At 36.1% G+C, this 14,920-nt stretch overlaps 1 protein-coding gene across 1 annotated transcript; it reads left to right on the top strand.

The window, feature by feature from the left end:
• The first annotated feature begins 7,101 nt into the window (after positions 1-7,101).
• LOC131932601 (transmembrane 9 superfamily member 2) lies at positions 7,102-14,875 on the top strand. Its single transcript, XM_059289534.1, has 18 exons — positions 7,102-7,354; positions 8,487-8,554; positions 8,965-9,064; positions 9,153-9,280; positions 9,384-9,513; positions 9,642-9,787; positions 9,878-9,998; positions 10,088-10,167; positions 10,330-10,438; positions 10,699-10,831; positions 11,047-11,108; positions 11,231-11,288; positions 11,381-11,438; positions 11,697-11,856; positions 11,951-12,102; positions 12,202-12,313; positions 12,469-12,640; positions 12,900-14,875. The coding sequence occupies exons 1-18, from the start codon at positions 7,235-7,237 to the stop codon at positions 12,965-12,967; spliced, it is 1,977 nt and encodes a 658-aa protein (XP_059145517.1). The 5' UTR covers positions 7,102-7,234; the 3' UTR covers positions 12,968-14,875.
• The last annotated feature ends 45 nt before the right edge of the window (positions 14,876-14,920 follow it).

Raw genomic sequence — 14,920 nt, 5'->3', positions numbered from 1 at the left:
CTTAAACTTTTTTAAATAGAATAGAATCTCGAAGAAAAAAAATTTCGCACCAATTAAGTGAACTCCAAAACAATATGTGTATAATAGTGCGGAATATTCATCATCATCATCATTCCTTTGTGGCCCCTGGGGAGCAAAGGGCTGCAACCACACATCTCCATCGGACTCGGTTTTGGGCTGCCCCCTTTATCTGTGCCCATGTGTGCCCAGCTACTTTCGCCTCTTCTTCAACCGTTCTTCTCCATGTCTTCCTTGGCCGGCACACCCTCCTTTTTCCCTGGGATTCCAGTCTAAAGCATACATTGCGATGTTTTCTTTTTCCTTTCTTAATGTGTGTCCAATCAATCCCCATTTTCGGGCCTTGACATCTGTCTCTATTGCCCGACTATTGGCTGTTGCTTTAAAGTTCGCCACATGTCTTTGATATTTTGTCTGGTCATCTTATTTTAAGTATATGTCGTAAGCATTAGTACTTTATAAATTCACAAGCATTTTTTGAGAAATCGGAAATAGCGTAAATTACTACTTCCAGTGAACGGAAATAACTAAAATTTTACAGAAGGCAGAGAATTAGACCTTTTACTTACATGTGAAATTTCATTAATCTATCTCAAACAGTACTCAAGCTATAGGCTTTTGAAAAATTGAAAGTAGAATAAGTTCCATTTCCGGTTACCGGAAATCGCCGAAAAGTTGATACAGAACCACACAATTTATATAATACTTATATATGAAATTTCATCAACCTAGCTGTAAAGGTACTCAAGTTATCGTGTTCACAGATACACACACACAGACATACGGACAAAAGTGTAAAACTTAGGAAGTGTACAACGTGTAGATTTGCTAAAATCTCGATTTTTTTTTTTTACACGATTTCAATACTTTCTCTATGCTTCGTAGATCTATACGAGAAAGTAATAAACCGGGAGTGATCTCCCCTAAACTTTCTCGAATATTCTTATATAAAATAACAGGGGATGGGAACTCGGGCTATAGACATGATTTTTAATCCATTCTATATAATAGTTTCGCTGTCTCTCTATGTATCTATCTATCTATCTGACAAGAACGCTGTAGAGAAAACACAAGCAAAATAAAAACATGCACAGTAATTCGAAAAACGAAGTATGATGCGGTCACATTTAGCTTAGAGCAAGCCGGAGAGTGTACGCAATTGTATGACGTCATTGATTTTCGAGTAAACATTGAATAAAAAGGAAATTTTGTCTAATCTAGGTGGTTTGCGTGAATTCTTCGGGTAGGGGCGAAGCCCCACCCCCGCGTAAGAACGTCTGAGCCCCCCCGCCCCAACTCAAAAGAAATGTCGTAATCGATACTCTATAATAAAATTATCGCCTAATTAAGGTGTCTAATCTAAAAAGTGGTTTTCTTGCAATTTCTTTAATGCAATTCTTCGGGTAGTGGCTAAGCGCGACACCAGTGTTTCTTTCAGACGTTTTCCTCCCCGGAGAGGGGTGGGGGTAATTGAAATTTTCGGGGGCGGGGGTAGAATTTTCGGGGAGGGGGGCGGACACTGGAAAAAGTATATAATTATATTTCGTTGAATGGGACGGTAGACATGTTTTTTTTGGGGTTGGGGGGTGGGGGGGGGGGTGTGGGGGGGGGGGGGGGTAGGGTGGTTTCCTTATCGATACTCTATAATAAAATTACCGCCTAATTAATGTGTCTAATCTAAAAAGTGGTTTTCTCGCAATTTCTTTAATGCAATTCTTCGCGTAGTGGCTAAGCGCGACACCAGTGTTTCTTTCAGACTTTTTCCTCCCCGGAGAGGGGTGGGGGGTACTTGAAATTTTCGGGGGCGGGGGTAGAATTTTCGGGGAGGGGGCGGACACTGGAAAAAGTATATAATTATATTTCGTTGAATGGGACGGTAGACATGGTTTTTTGGGGGTGGGAATGGGGGGGGGGGGTGGGGGTGGGGTGGGGGTGGGTGGGGTTGGGGGGGTGGTGTGTGGGGTGGGTGGGGGTGGGAGGGGTGGGGGTGGGGGGTGGTGTGTGTGGGGGGGTGGGTTGGTTTTAGTTTAGAGAAAAGAGACAGCACTATCAACCTAGCGCCCGGTGTATCCTTCCTCAACGGGCCATTTTTCTCGTTAATACTAATAGTTTCGCTGTCTGTCTATGTATCTATCTGACAAGAACGCTCTAGAGAAAACACAAGGAAAATAAAAACATGCATAGTAATTCGAAAAACGAAGTATGACGTCGACACATTTAGCACAGAGTAGAAAATAATCTCAAGCCGGATAGTGCACACATTATTATGACGTCATTGATTATCGAGTAAACATTCAATACAAAGGCAATTTGGTCTAATCTAAGCTGGGCGTCTCGGTGGTAGTGCTGAATTTTTTTTCAAAGAATTTTTTTTCAAAACCCAATCAGATCAGGCCCTAAATGAGTATTCTATGTTTGTATTTTGTTTTATGCATATATATATATATATATATATATATATATATATATATATATATATATATATATATATACATATATATATATAAATAATATATATATATATATATATATATATATATATATATATATATATATATATATATATATAGGCCTATATATATATAGGCCTATATATATAGGCCTATATATATATATATATATATATATATATATATATATATATATATATATATATATATATATATATATATATATATATGTATGTATAGGGGGCACAACAATTTATTTTGCGGGGTGGCCCTTATTTTCTAGTCCCGCCACTGATGTGAAATAAATACATAGTTCTAATGCTAAATATTTTATCACCGTTTGTGGCTGAATATATTCACTAGGTATGTCACGTATGTCACGTGCCCTATTTGTTCCTGGTTAGTTACGTCTATCCTGGGATTAGTATAATCTCTTTGTTCTTTTATCTCCCTGCCAGTTTTTATTACGTTAAACACATCAGAGAAAAAAAATCAATATTTTTTTTATGTATAAGTGTACCCACCATTTTAGTTAAAGATGAAATAACCGCTACAAATTTAGCCAAATTGTACGTATGAGCTATATAGTGTCGCATTTATTTGCACCTTTGTAAAAAAAAAATAGAACATAAACCTTTTCTAGAGTCCTAATATTTAGCCAAGACTACATCACCTGTCTTATTTAATACATGTGATTGTCAGTTCTTCTTCTTCGTTCTTAATTTTTAGTGTTGGAAGGGATCGAGCCTTATCAGCCAGAGGGTTTGAATTTTTTTCAAATTTATCAACCATGAGCTTTTGCCGACTCGACCACGCCTCCATCACAATTAAGGATTACGTGTCAACTGGATATGCCCCATGACTCCGATCTAAACCTGCTTTTCTTTTTGGATTTGCTTCCATAGCCTTTGTCCAACCAAGAATAAACTACAAGGCAGCAGTTGTTTCATTTTGGAGTTGTCTCTCCTAGAAGAGTGGCTGTCCCCAGTAAACTGCAACCATGAGCTTTACCGACTCGATCACGCCGACCCCAGATTTTCAATTTAATTTTTGTTTGTTTACAACTTTCTCCAAACTGGTCTTTACTCACATTTTGATATAAAACGTGCAACGTGTTTTGATTTTATTTATTGGCCCATGAATATATCCGTATTCCCTATAAAATGCCATTTCAGCGTTCGTGTTGCTTGGCGGTTCACTAAGACTCCATAAATTATTGTCGCCAGAATGCGTAGTAGTTATTAAATGACCCAACAACCACTTTAATTTAGAAAAAACCCATTAATGAACTACAATCTTCTATAGCACATACGTTCTCCTACTGCGGTAGTTTTCAATCCGGTTTTTCAAATCCGGTTTATCTTTAAAAATGTAAACAGATTTTTTTTTCACTGACAGATTAATGAGTGTAAGCTCCCTTCAGCAACGTTTGACATTAAGAGATGATTTTTTTACTCTTTCATATCTACTTGGTCGTGTTACACAAATATACGAAATTACACTCTCGAAACTGGCTGTCCTGGTAGTGTTGTTATTAAATGAGAATGTGCTGACTACCCGCACTATTAGACAAAATATAATACGCTTAATCAGCGTTTAGTTATTTCCCTTTATCTTCAAAGTTTCTCCATTTCATCCTTTTGTTAGTTCACAAAAACGAATACAACAAACAGGGCACTTGTGACTTGTGCTGGAATTATAATTTCATGTACTGGTAGTAGCACTTCCCTTTTCGAACCTGACAGTCCATGGGGAAAGTGTAGTAGATTTCATCTATTTCTGTGACCTCGGCATTAGAAGGGATAGTGTGATCAGCACTATGCCCAGCCGCCTTTAACTTCCCTAACGTAAGTCATAGGGGGGGGGGGGGGCGTTCTACTGATTTGAATCCGAACTCGAGACTACCGGGTTAGCAGTCTAGCTTTCTACCGCTAGGCCATGCAGTGCCATAATTCAATATAAGCTACTGGTATATTGAAATATATGTTACATATTGTGTAAGAAAATGTAAATAAGCCAGTACAGTACGCATAGTTATCACTTGTCTGTAATTCCTAAACAAGTTAAATATGTGAGACTTTTATTAAAATTTTAATGAAATGTACTTGTATGATTAACAGTATGTGTTCTACGTCACGTGTAATCTATTTGATGAAAATCAACTTTATTCTATACAGGCTTAAAAACAAGTTAATAGTCGTATTATAAGACTAGATAAATGGCCCGTTGAGGAAGGGTACAACGGGCGCTAGGCTGATAGTGCTGTCTCTTTTCTCTAAACTAAAACCATCCCACCCCCCCCCCCACACACACCCCCACCCCCCCACACACACCACCCCCCACCCCCCACACACACCTCCACCCCCCACACACCACCCACCCCCACACACACCACCCCCACCCACACACACCACCCCCCACCCACCCCCACCCCCCAAAAAAACATGTCTACCGTCCCATTCAACGAAATATAATTATATACTTTTTCCAGTGTCCGCCCCCTTCCCGAAAATTCTACCCCCGCCCCCAAAAACCTCAAGTACCCCCACCCCTCTCCGGGGAGGAAAAAGTCTGAAAGAAACACTGGTGTCGCGCTTAGCCACTACGCGAAGAATTGCATTAAAGAAATTGCGAGAAAACCACTTTTTAGATTAGACACATTAATTAGGTGGTAATTTTATTATAGAGTATCGATGAGGAAACCACCCCACCCCACCCCCCCCCCCCACACACACCTCCACACACCACCCACCCCACCCCCACACAAGGAAAATAAAAACATGCATAGTAATTCGAAAAACGAAGTATGACGTCGACACATTTAGCACAGAGTAGAAAATAATCTCAAGCCGGATAGTGCACACATTATTATGACGTCATTGATTATCGAGTAAACATTCAATACAAAGGCAATTTGGTCTAATCTAAGTGGTTTGCGTGAAGAGTTTCTTTCATACAATTCTTCGGGTAGGGGCGAGCCCCACCCCCGCGTAAGAACGTCTGAGCCCCCCCCCCCCCCTCCCCAACTCAAAAGAAATTTCCTCATCGATACTCTATAATAAAATTACCGCCTAATTAATGTGTCTAATCTAAAAAGTGGTTTTCTTGCAATGGGACGGTAGACATGTTTTTTTTTTGGGGGGGTGGGGGGTGGAGGGGTGGGGGGGGGGGGGGGGGTGGTGTGTGTGTGGGGGGGGTGGGGGGTGGGGGGGGGGGGGTGGTGTGTGTGTGGGGGGGGGGGGTTGGTGTGTGGGGGTGGGGGGGTGTGTGGGGGGGTGGGTTGGTTTCAGTGTTTCTTTCAGACTTTTTCCTCCCCGGAGAGGGGTGGGGGGTACTTGAAATTTTCGGGGGCGGGGGTAGAATTTTCTGGGAGGGGGCGGACACTGGAAAAAGTATATAATTATATTTCGTTGAATGGGACGGTAGACATGTTTTTTTTTTGGGAGGGGTGGGTGGGGGGGTGGGGGGGGGGGTGGTGAGTGGGGGTGTGTGGGGGTGGGGGGTGGTGTGTGGGGGGGCGGGTTGGTTTCAGTGTTTCTTTCAGACTTTTTCCTCCCCGGAGAGGGGTGGGGGTACTTGAAATTTTCGGGGGCGGGGGTAGAATTTTCTGGGAGGGGGCGGACACTGGAAAAAGTATATAATCATATTTCGTTGAATGGGACGGTAGACATGTTTTTTGGGGGGGGGGGGTGGAGAGGGGGGGTGGGGGGTGGGGGTGGTGTGTGGTGCGGGGTGGGGGTGGTGTGTGGGGGTGGTGTGTGGGGGGGGGTGGGTTGGTTTTAGTTTAGAGAAAAGAGACAGCACTATCAGCCTAGCGCCCGTTGCACCCTTCCTCAACGGGCCATTTTTCTCGTTTTAAATACTTAAAGTTTTAAAAATAGAATAAAAAAATCTCGTAGACAAATTAATTGCACACCAGGTGAACGCCAAATAAAAAAGCGCATAATAGTGCGCAATATTATTATTACTTTTAAAATTTACATTAGTTTTTTGAGAAATCGGAAGTAGCGTAAAGTACTACTTCCAGTCAACGGAAATGACTCAAAATTTAATAGAAGGTAGAGAATTAGATCTTTTACTTACGTATGAAATTTCATTTATCTATCTGAAATAGTACTCAAGTTATAGGCTTTTGAAAAATTCAAAGTAGGAAAAGTACCACTTCCGGTTATCGGAAATCGCTCAAAAGTTGATACGGATCTACGATTTTGATTAAATACTTATATATGAAATTTCATCAACCTAGCTGTAACGGTACTCAAGTTATCGTGTTTACACACGGACAGAGTCACAGACACACAGACACATACACACACACACAGACATACGGACAAGATTGCAAAATTATGTTTTTCCGTATCAGTGAGGTGTAAAACGTCGAGATTTGTAAAAATCTCGATTTTTTTTTTTGCACGATTAAAAAGTAAAAAAAGGAATTACGAAAAATATAGCCTATTTGTCATTCTACACACATCGGAATAATTTTTAAGCTAGGCTAATGTTGAGATTTCGAGCTCGGAAATAGCCTAGGCCGTAGTCTAGTCGAGTCGAGATTGATAAACTTTTCAGTCAAAAGAGTGTTTCGTTGAGAAACAAGGTCTAGGCATAGGCCTAGGTCTATTTTTTTAATTGCAATCCCTTCCCATAATGCATGTAGTGACGTGTATCGTCGTTCAGCCATTTCTTAACGTCTACCAATAAACTAACACTCTTTATTAGGATTATTAGCTTTAACTAAGTAGATTTTTATAGTGTTGCAACAAAAAATGATACTTCTTACTATATTGGTTGCTGCCAATCTTTGGCATGGATTAAATGCCTTTTACTTACCTGGTCTCGCTTCAGTAACCTACTGTGCGGATTCTAAAAACAACAAAAACTGCGAGGTTTGTCACTCACTCCTGCTTGATCTAGATTTTAGATTCTAGAAATCTAGATTATCATTATACAAATATATATAGGCCTATTCTAGACCAGATTCTAGTGCAGCTAGTCTAGCCCTAATCTAGAATCTAGATCCAACTATTATTGAACTATTGACTAACTAAACTAAAACTAGAGAATGAGATATTTAATAAAAAAAAGTGTTACTGTCAGGTTGAATGTTTAAAATAAATCATAAAAATGTAATGTTGTATTGTTACTTGAACTTAATGTTAGTTTAGTTTGATCTAGACCAGGGGTTCCCAACCCCAAGCCCGCGGCCGAACGATTCGTATGTGCCCGCCTCTCACTTTTCGACAGAGACAGAATTTATTTCATAAACATACATTATTGAAGGGGATGGAAATCTAAAGTTTGACGGGGGGGGGGGGGGGGGGGGGGGGGTTGCAAATCGAAAGTTTGAGGGAAGGTGCAAAATAGGTGGTCCCCGCCACCCTACCGATATTTTAGAATGTGCTCTAGAGTAAAAAAAGGTTGGGAACCCCTGATCTCGACTCAAGATCAGAGATCTAGATCTAGATTCTCTAGATCTAGTTAGTTTTTTTAGTAGTCTAGATCAGAGTAGAACTAGATCTAGTCTAGATCTAGATTAATCATTAATCTAGATCTAGATTCTAGTTAAGTAAAGTAATAGGCCTACTTTGTGGTAGGACTAGCTACAGTAGCTATGGATAGCTACTACAGTAGCTAGGGATAGGGTTAGCTGCTTCTTTCTTATTTCTTAGCATTAACAATATAATTATAAAACCACAATAGACAAATGTAATAGGCCTAGATTCTAGATCTAAATTTTTTTTTTTACATTTTCAGTGCTTTCATAATTAAAAAAAAAGCCCCAAATTGTTGGCTTAGTTTAAACAAAAATTGTATAGGCCTAGTTTCCAAAAATACTAAAAAAAAATTAAATAGCCACATCCAATTGTAAGTAAAGCCAGATAAAACCTCACAGCACAAGATTTTAAAAATATTAGGCATAATTAACCATTCCAGACTATTCTCGCTGATTTTTAAAAAAAATTGTTTCTAGTCTACTATGGAGTTAGATTATAAATTCACATTATTTTTATGTTACAGACAAATATTATGGTGTACGTAAACAGACTGAACACAGTAGAAAACATTGTACCATATGAATATCATGAGTGAGTATTTTTCATTGCATCCAGTGACTTGACAAATTAAATGTTTTGTTTACAGTGCTCTGAATTGACAGGCTGCTTTACAGTTAATATTTTATTTTGAATTTTGTTATCATTTGAATCTAATACAATAGCTTAATTGCAATTGAAAAAAAATATTCGTTATAAGTTTAGCCATATTGCATTATTTTCCACAAAAATAAAAATAGTATGCCTTTGAAGTAAATTGACTCATTTAAGATGTTTTTTATTGTATTATATTAGCAAAGTATAAGACTTTGATAAGAGCTTAAGTTAGATCAATAATAGTTTTGAATTTTCATGCTTCAAGTACTAGTGAACAAGTTTGTTGAAAGTACCTTTTCAGTAAACTTTTTGTGCAAGTAAAATCAGTCATGTTTTTTTTTTTACAGCTTTGACTTCTGTGTGCCAGAATCAGATGTGGCATCTTCACCAACAGAAAATCTTGGACAAGTAGTTTTTGGAGAGAGAATCAGACCCTCCATGTATAGTGTAAGCTAATAAGATTACCTTTTGTATCATTATTTTAGAAATTCTATTTTTAATATTCTGTGTGTCTCAACTATTCTTTCTTCTTTAGATGAATTTTACAGAAAATTTGGAATGTAAAAAAGTTTGTGATAAAAGTTACAGCTCTGGGAACAAAGATCAAATGGAAAAACTAACCTTTTTGAAACGTGGAATTAGTCTGAACTATCAGCATCATTGGTAAACTAAACTTTTAGTGTTGGTTTAAAACTTGAATTGCTTTATATCAAGTTATACAGCATCAGGTAAATATACTCTAAATATCTTTTTATTTCCTGAATAGGATTTTGGATAACATGCCAATAACTTGGTGCTACAAAGTTGAATCAGGTGATGAATACTGCTCTACAGGTTTCCCTGTTGGTTGCTATGTAACAAAATTTGGAAAGAGAAAAGATACCTGTATTACATCAGTAAGTTATCATTAAAAGTTATCAAAATCAATTCTCTTAAACTGCCAGACAAGCATTTTGGAATTTTGTCTTTTTTTAATCTTAAACTTTTTATAGTGTAGACCTATATGGTAGAATCTATATTTCAGGCTCTTTTCAAAGATCCTGACACTTATTATCTATACAACCATGTTGATATAACAGTGGAATATCATCCCTTGTCTAATGAGGATTGGGGACAACAGCACACTGGTCAGGGCGGCCGCATTGTCAGAGCTAAACTAACGCCTAGGAGGTAGAGTAGAATGTATGATTTAGTTGTTAGTTTTGAAATTATACCTTAAGGTACCTTGTTTTATTTCATTGGTTGTATTATTCTATCCAGCATTAACCACCAGAAAGAAGGAAAGGATGCATGTGATGAGGATGCAGGCGTACTTGGCATTCCTGGGGGTAAACTGGAGAAACCTCTAAATATCAAATATACATACTCAGTTTCCTGGAAGGTACTCTATTCATTCACTCTACACATTCCTTTTCCAATGAATCCTTTTCCCCCTTTGTTTTTTATAAACATAGTTCTAATTTTTTATAGGAAAATACTGGCATCAAATGGACTTCTAGGTGGGACTACATTTTGGATTCAATGCCTCATACAAATATCCAGTGGTTCAGGTTAGTTTTTTTTTTTTTTTTTACATTTAGCCGTCTTAAGTATATAGTTACATTTTGAAAGTTAAAAGTAACCTTAATTTATAGGCATGATTTACAAACTTTTAAAGCTGTTCTTTTAAATTGACCTGAAATTATGATTTACTCTTTTCTTCTATTTCAAAGCATCATGAACTCTCTTGTTATTGTGGTTTTTCTTTCTGGCATGGTGGCCATGATTATGCTAAGAACCCTACACAAAGATATTGCTCGCTACAATCAGATGGATAGCTTGGTATGTTGAACGCTAGTTTTTACTTAGTAAAATAAATGCTCAAGGTAACTGCAATATAATTGTTTAGTTCATTATTTTATAGTTATGGCACTTAGCTTTAATACAATTGTTTGATCATTATTCTTTTCATAAATTTGAGGGTTTTTTTTGTCCCATTAGTAGTGGGGGAGATAGACCAATGAGGAGTTGATATGATAGGTATTGAACATTTATTTATAAAAATCATTGTTGTAAAAATGAATTTCCTCACAAATAATTAGGAGGATGCACAAGAAGAATTTGGCTGGAAGCTGGTACATGGTGATGTATTTAGACCACCTAGAAAGGGCATGTTCCTGACAGTTCTGGTGGGCAATGGAGCTCAGTTGTTTTGTATGACCCTCATCACGCTAGGTAAAAATGCACATGCAATTTTTACAAATAATACTATTTCTTTTAAAACATTGATATAAAATTAAAAATCTTGAGGCAAACAAATAATTTACTTTCCTTCACACATAGTAATGCTGTGGCAATATAACGTTTTGATAAAACTGCACCTATAGACATTGTAGATCTAGATCATTGTACAGCTATTCAATCCCTGATGTTGTTACTTGTTTCTCCAGTTTTTGCCTGCTTGGGATTTTTGTCACCAGCTAACAGAGGAGCTTTAATGACTTGCGCATTGGTAACTTTCTTTTAGTTGAAGTATACATTGGCTTGACAATTATAACCTATGATTTAACTAGAATGTGACTGTTACATAAAGTAAGTATTGTTACAGAAAGTACATTGTCTTTATTTAACCAGGTGCTGTATGTCTGTTTGGGAACACCTGCAGGTTATGTATCAGCCAGAATGTACAAGAGTAAGTAGTCACCATTTCAGCTCAAAGACATTTTTTTCCCTTTGGAAATTCATCTAAAATGTTTAACTTATTCTAATTCTCACTGATTTCAGCATTTGGTGGAGAGAAGTGGAAATCAAATGTCATTCTCACTGCCTTTTTCTGTCCTGGGTAAGTTTGTTAGCAAAATATATTTATAATATGATAGAATATAACATTAAACAAAATTACTCCTTTTCTTTCTTTATTATATACATGTCATTTTATGCTCTGCCTGCTCATTAAGACTTATTTATCATGCAAATGTATTAAAGATAATGATAAAATAGTATTTTATAAACATCAGTATCAAATGAGCTCAACTTTTTGTTGTGGATTTCAGATAAAAGTATTTGAAACGACTTGTTGTATTCTAATATTTTCTTTCAGCCTAGTGTTTGGGGTATTCTTTTTACTGAACCTTGTTTTGTGGGCTAAAGGAAGCTCAGCTGCCATCCCTTTCACTACATTAATAGCACTGTTGGCCTTATGGTTTGGTATTTCTGTGCCCCTCACATTTGTTGGAGCCTATTTTGGGTTTAGAAAGAGAGTAAGTGATAATATTCATTATTACATTACATTTTAAAAAATTTGGAGTGTTAGTTAGACCTGTACAAAATTCAATCAAAAATGTATTTCTCTAGCCCATTGAACACCCTACAAGGACCAATCAAATTCCTCGTCAAATTCCTGACCAATCACTATATACAAGACCCCTGCCAGGCATCATTATGGGAGGAGTACTGCCTTTTGGATGCATTTTTATCCAGCTCTTCTTCATTCTAAACAGCATCTGGTAAAATCATTTAATACTCATTTACCTCATTTATGTGGTTCAATAAATATTGTATTGGTGCCTCTGTATTTTAATGTATACAAATTGTTTCCATTGCAGGTCTCATCAAACATATTACATGTTTGGCTTTTTATTTTTGGTGTTTATAATCCTCATCATCACATGCAGCGAGGCCACTATCCTGCTTTGTTACTTCCACTTATGTGCTGAGGTCAGTACTAATTAATTACTAATTCATAACTCATTTTAAAATGCAAATTTCATGCAACATTTTTAATTTTTAGAGGAAGAGGTTGTTTTTATGATAGTTACAATAAAGTATTTACAAAGTAATTGTCTTACTAATAATTTATTACATTATTGCAGGACTATCATTGGTGGTGGAGATCTTTCCTAACAAGTGGTTTCACAGCCATCTACTTCTTCTTCTACTGCATCCACTTCTTCTTTACCAAGCTGGAGATGAGTGGCTTCACTAATACTTTTCTATATTTTGGATACACTGCTATCATTGTGTTTTTGTTTTTTATAACCACAGGTAAGTTGTTGGCTTGAAATGTATTGCTGTTTTAAATCTATTTTTAGAATATAGAGACTGATATACATTTTTTTAAAAGCATTATCAGTATTGAAAATAATGTCTGGTTGTAATTAGTTGTAAAATCAAGATCACTAAAGATAGTTTTCAAGTTATTTACCATTGTCATTTTTAGTATTGTTTAGTATCTGCCATCTTGTACATAAGATTTAAGACTAGTCATAGATTGTTAATAATTTAATGTTTGATATCTCCTCAGGTTCCATTGGCTTCTTTGCATGTTTCTGGTTTGTATCAAAGATCTACAGTGTGGTCAAGGTTGATTAAAAAACTTCATCTTTTGTGATGTTACTGAGAAGTTCAATTAAATAATTATTTCAGGATGAAAATTTAACACAATTAGCACAAGAAATGCTGCAATATCTTGACACCTATATATTGCAGAGGTAGTGAAGCTAGTGATCAATGAATTATTTCATATAAAAATAAATTAGTACCGCTTTTTAGGTTTGTATTTGAATGAAATATTTGTAATTCACACTTTTCAATCATAATTTTATGCTTAGGTTTGTTTATACAAAAACCAGGTCTAGAGATGGGATACTTTTCTATGCAAAAATTATAAGGTAATGCATGTAAATAGTCTGAGTTCATTGTAGAGATTTTTTTCTATTTGTTCTATGTTCTTAGACAGGCTGAAAAAGTATTTGCTGAACAAACATTTGCTATAAAAAAAATTTCCTAACTAAATTATTTATAAGCTATTCAATTAGCTCAATGTTCTCAAGAGTTATATATTACTGGTTTATTTTGAGTTAAATATTATTTTAAAAAGTGTGACATCTGTGCCACAATATTTTAATATTATTTAACTCCTTGTGGGATAGTTTTTTCCTTAACCTTTGTAAATACTCCCAAATGGTTGTACACATTATATATTAAGGGAAATTCCATTTTCTATGTTGAATATTTGACCATGTATGTATTTTATTGCCATAATATTCTGTTTTTATCAAATGTTCATGCATAAACATCATGCAAGGAGGAGGGTTCATCATGACCGTTTTATTTATAGTACAATTGATTCTTTATATTTGGTGAATGACTGAAATCATTTAGAACAATCTGTTTGGGGTACACATTTTCCTCCACATATCTGATGCTTGATGTGTTCGCTTGTGATATCTTTTGTGATGTGTGTTTAAAATACAAAATTTTCATTCATAGTTTGGTACAGATTTATTTTCCAATTGTTCCTATTGCAGTGTCATATTTTTATACATTCATAACTTATTGAATTGTCTATGTCAGAGAATATGTTAAGAGTGAACGTAAAGTGTTTTATACTATTGAATTTGGGAAGTATTAAACTTGGTTCAACTTATGATTTCTTTTACCAAATGAGGGACTAGGGAGGAATGTATTTTTGCAGTGATAGATAAGATTTTGGCTTGACATAAAAATGTATTTGTTCATTACCCACTCATGTTGAATTAAAAACATTTCATCATGATGAGATAATGCAATGATTGCTCAATTATTTTCCTGTACTCATTTGGTAAAACGATGAGTACTATAAATGAAATAGCCAACTATGTTTCTTTAGTGCTTACTACTAAATATTTTCTTGCTTTGTATATCAGAAATATTTATGCTGCTTTGTAGGCTTATTTTACTCTTTCCCAAATCTAATGTCACAATAAAACCAGTTAACTGTATTAAATGTAACTGATGAAAAAAGTTTTAACACCACAAGGTTTCTTTGATGCATATAATTCAAACAACTTTAATTGGACATTGAATCTTAAACAGTGTTCTGTCAACTAATTATATACTCTCCTGGCTGTTGTCAATATCTTACATACATTTGTTTCATTACCTGTTCATTTTTATATTCAAATTAACTTTATGTTCACTCTTCTGTAAAGATAGTACAAGAAAATGTCTGAAACGGTTCTGGAAATCTGTGGGCTTCATTTGTGTTTAAGTTAACAAAGGCCTTACAGTTACGTAACAATTTGACAGCTTTTGTCATTTCACTTTATAACAGTACACTGATGCTGAGAAATTTCTGTTGTTGAAATGTATTCAAAAGATGTCTAGCCATCTAGTTCTACAGTAACAGAGACATGTGGTTAGCACTGATGTGCATCTACAGTTTGCACTAAGATTTGTGTGGCTTTTTTCTTCTAATGTGAGTGAATGAGGGATATCAATAAATTATCAATTTTATAATGGTTGTGTTCTTATTGTGTCAGACATTGAAACCTTAAATTTATA

The sequence above is a fragment of the Physella acuta genome, unplaced genomic scaffold (genome assembly GCF_028476545.2).
Source record: "Physella acuta isolate Inbredline_101_S28 unplaced genomic scaffold, ASM2847654v3 ptg002229l, whole genome shotgun sequence".
Lineage (NCBI taxonomy): Eukaryota > Metazoa > Mollusca > Gastropoda > Physidae > Physella > Physella acuta.
The sequence above is the reverse complement of the archived record's forward strand: the minus strand, read 5'-3'. Positions and strand labels throughout refer to the sequence as shown.

Bases quoted from the DNA above. Each gene is read 5' to 3' on its own strand.
- LOC131932601 (XM_059289534.1), top strand. From the start codon at position 7,235: ATGATACTTCTTACTATATTGGTTGCTGCCAATCTTTGGCATGGATTA. The intron at 11,289-11,380 runs GTAAGTAGTCAC...CACTGATTTCAG, and splicing joins ATCAGCCAGAATGTACAAGA to CATTTGGTGGAGAGAAGTGG. The intron at 12,641-12,899 runs GTAAGTTGTTGG...ATATCTCCTCAG, and splicing joins TTTGTTTTTTATAACCACAG to GTTCCATTGGCTTCTTTGCA.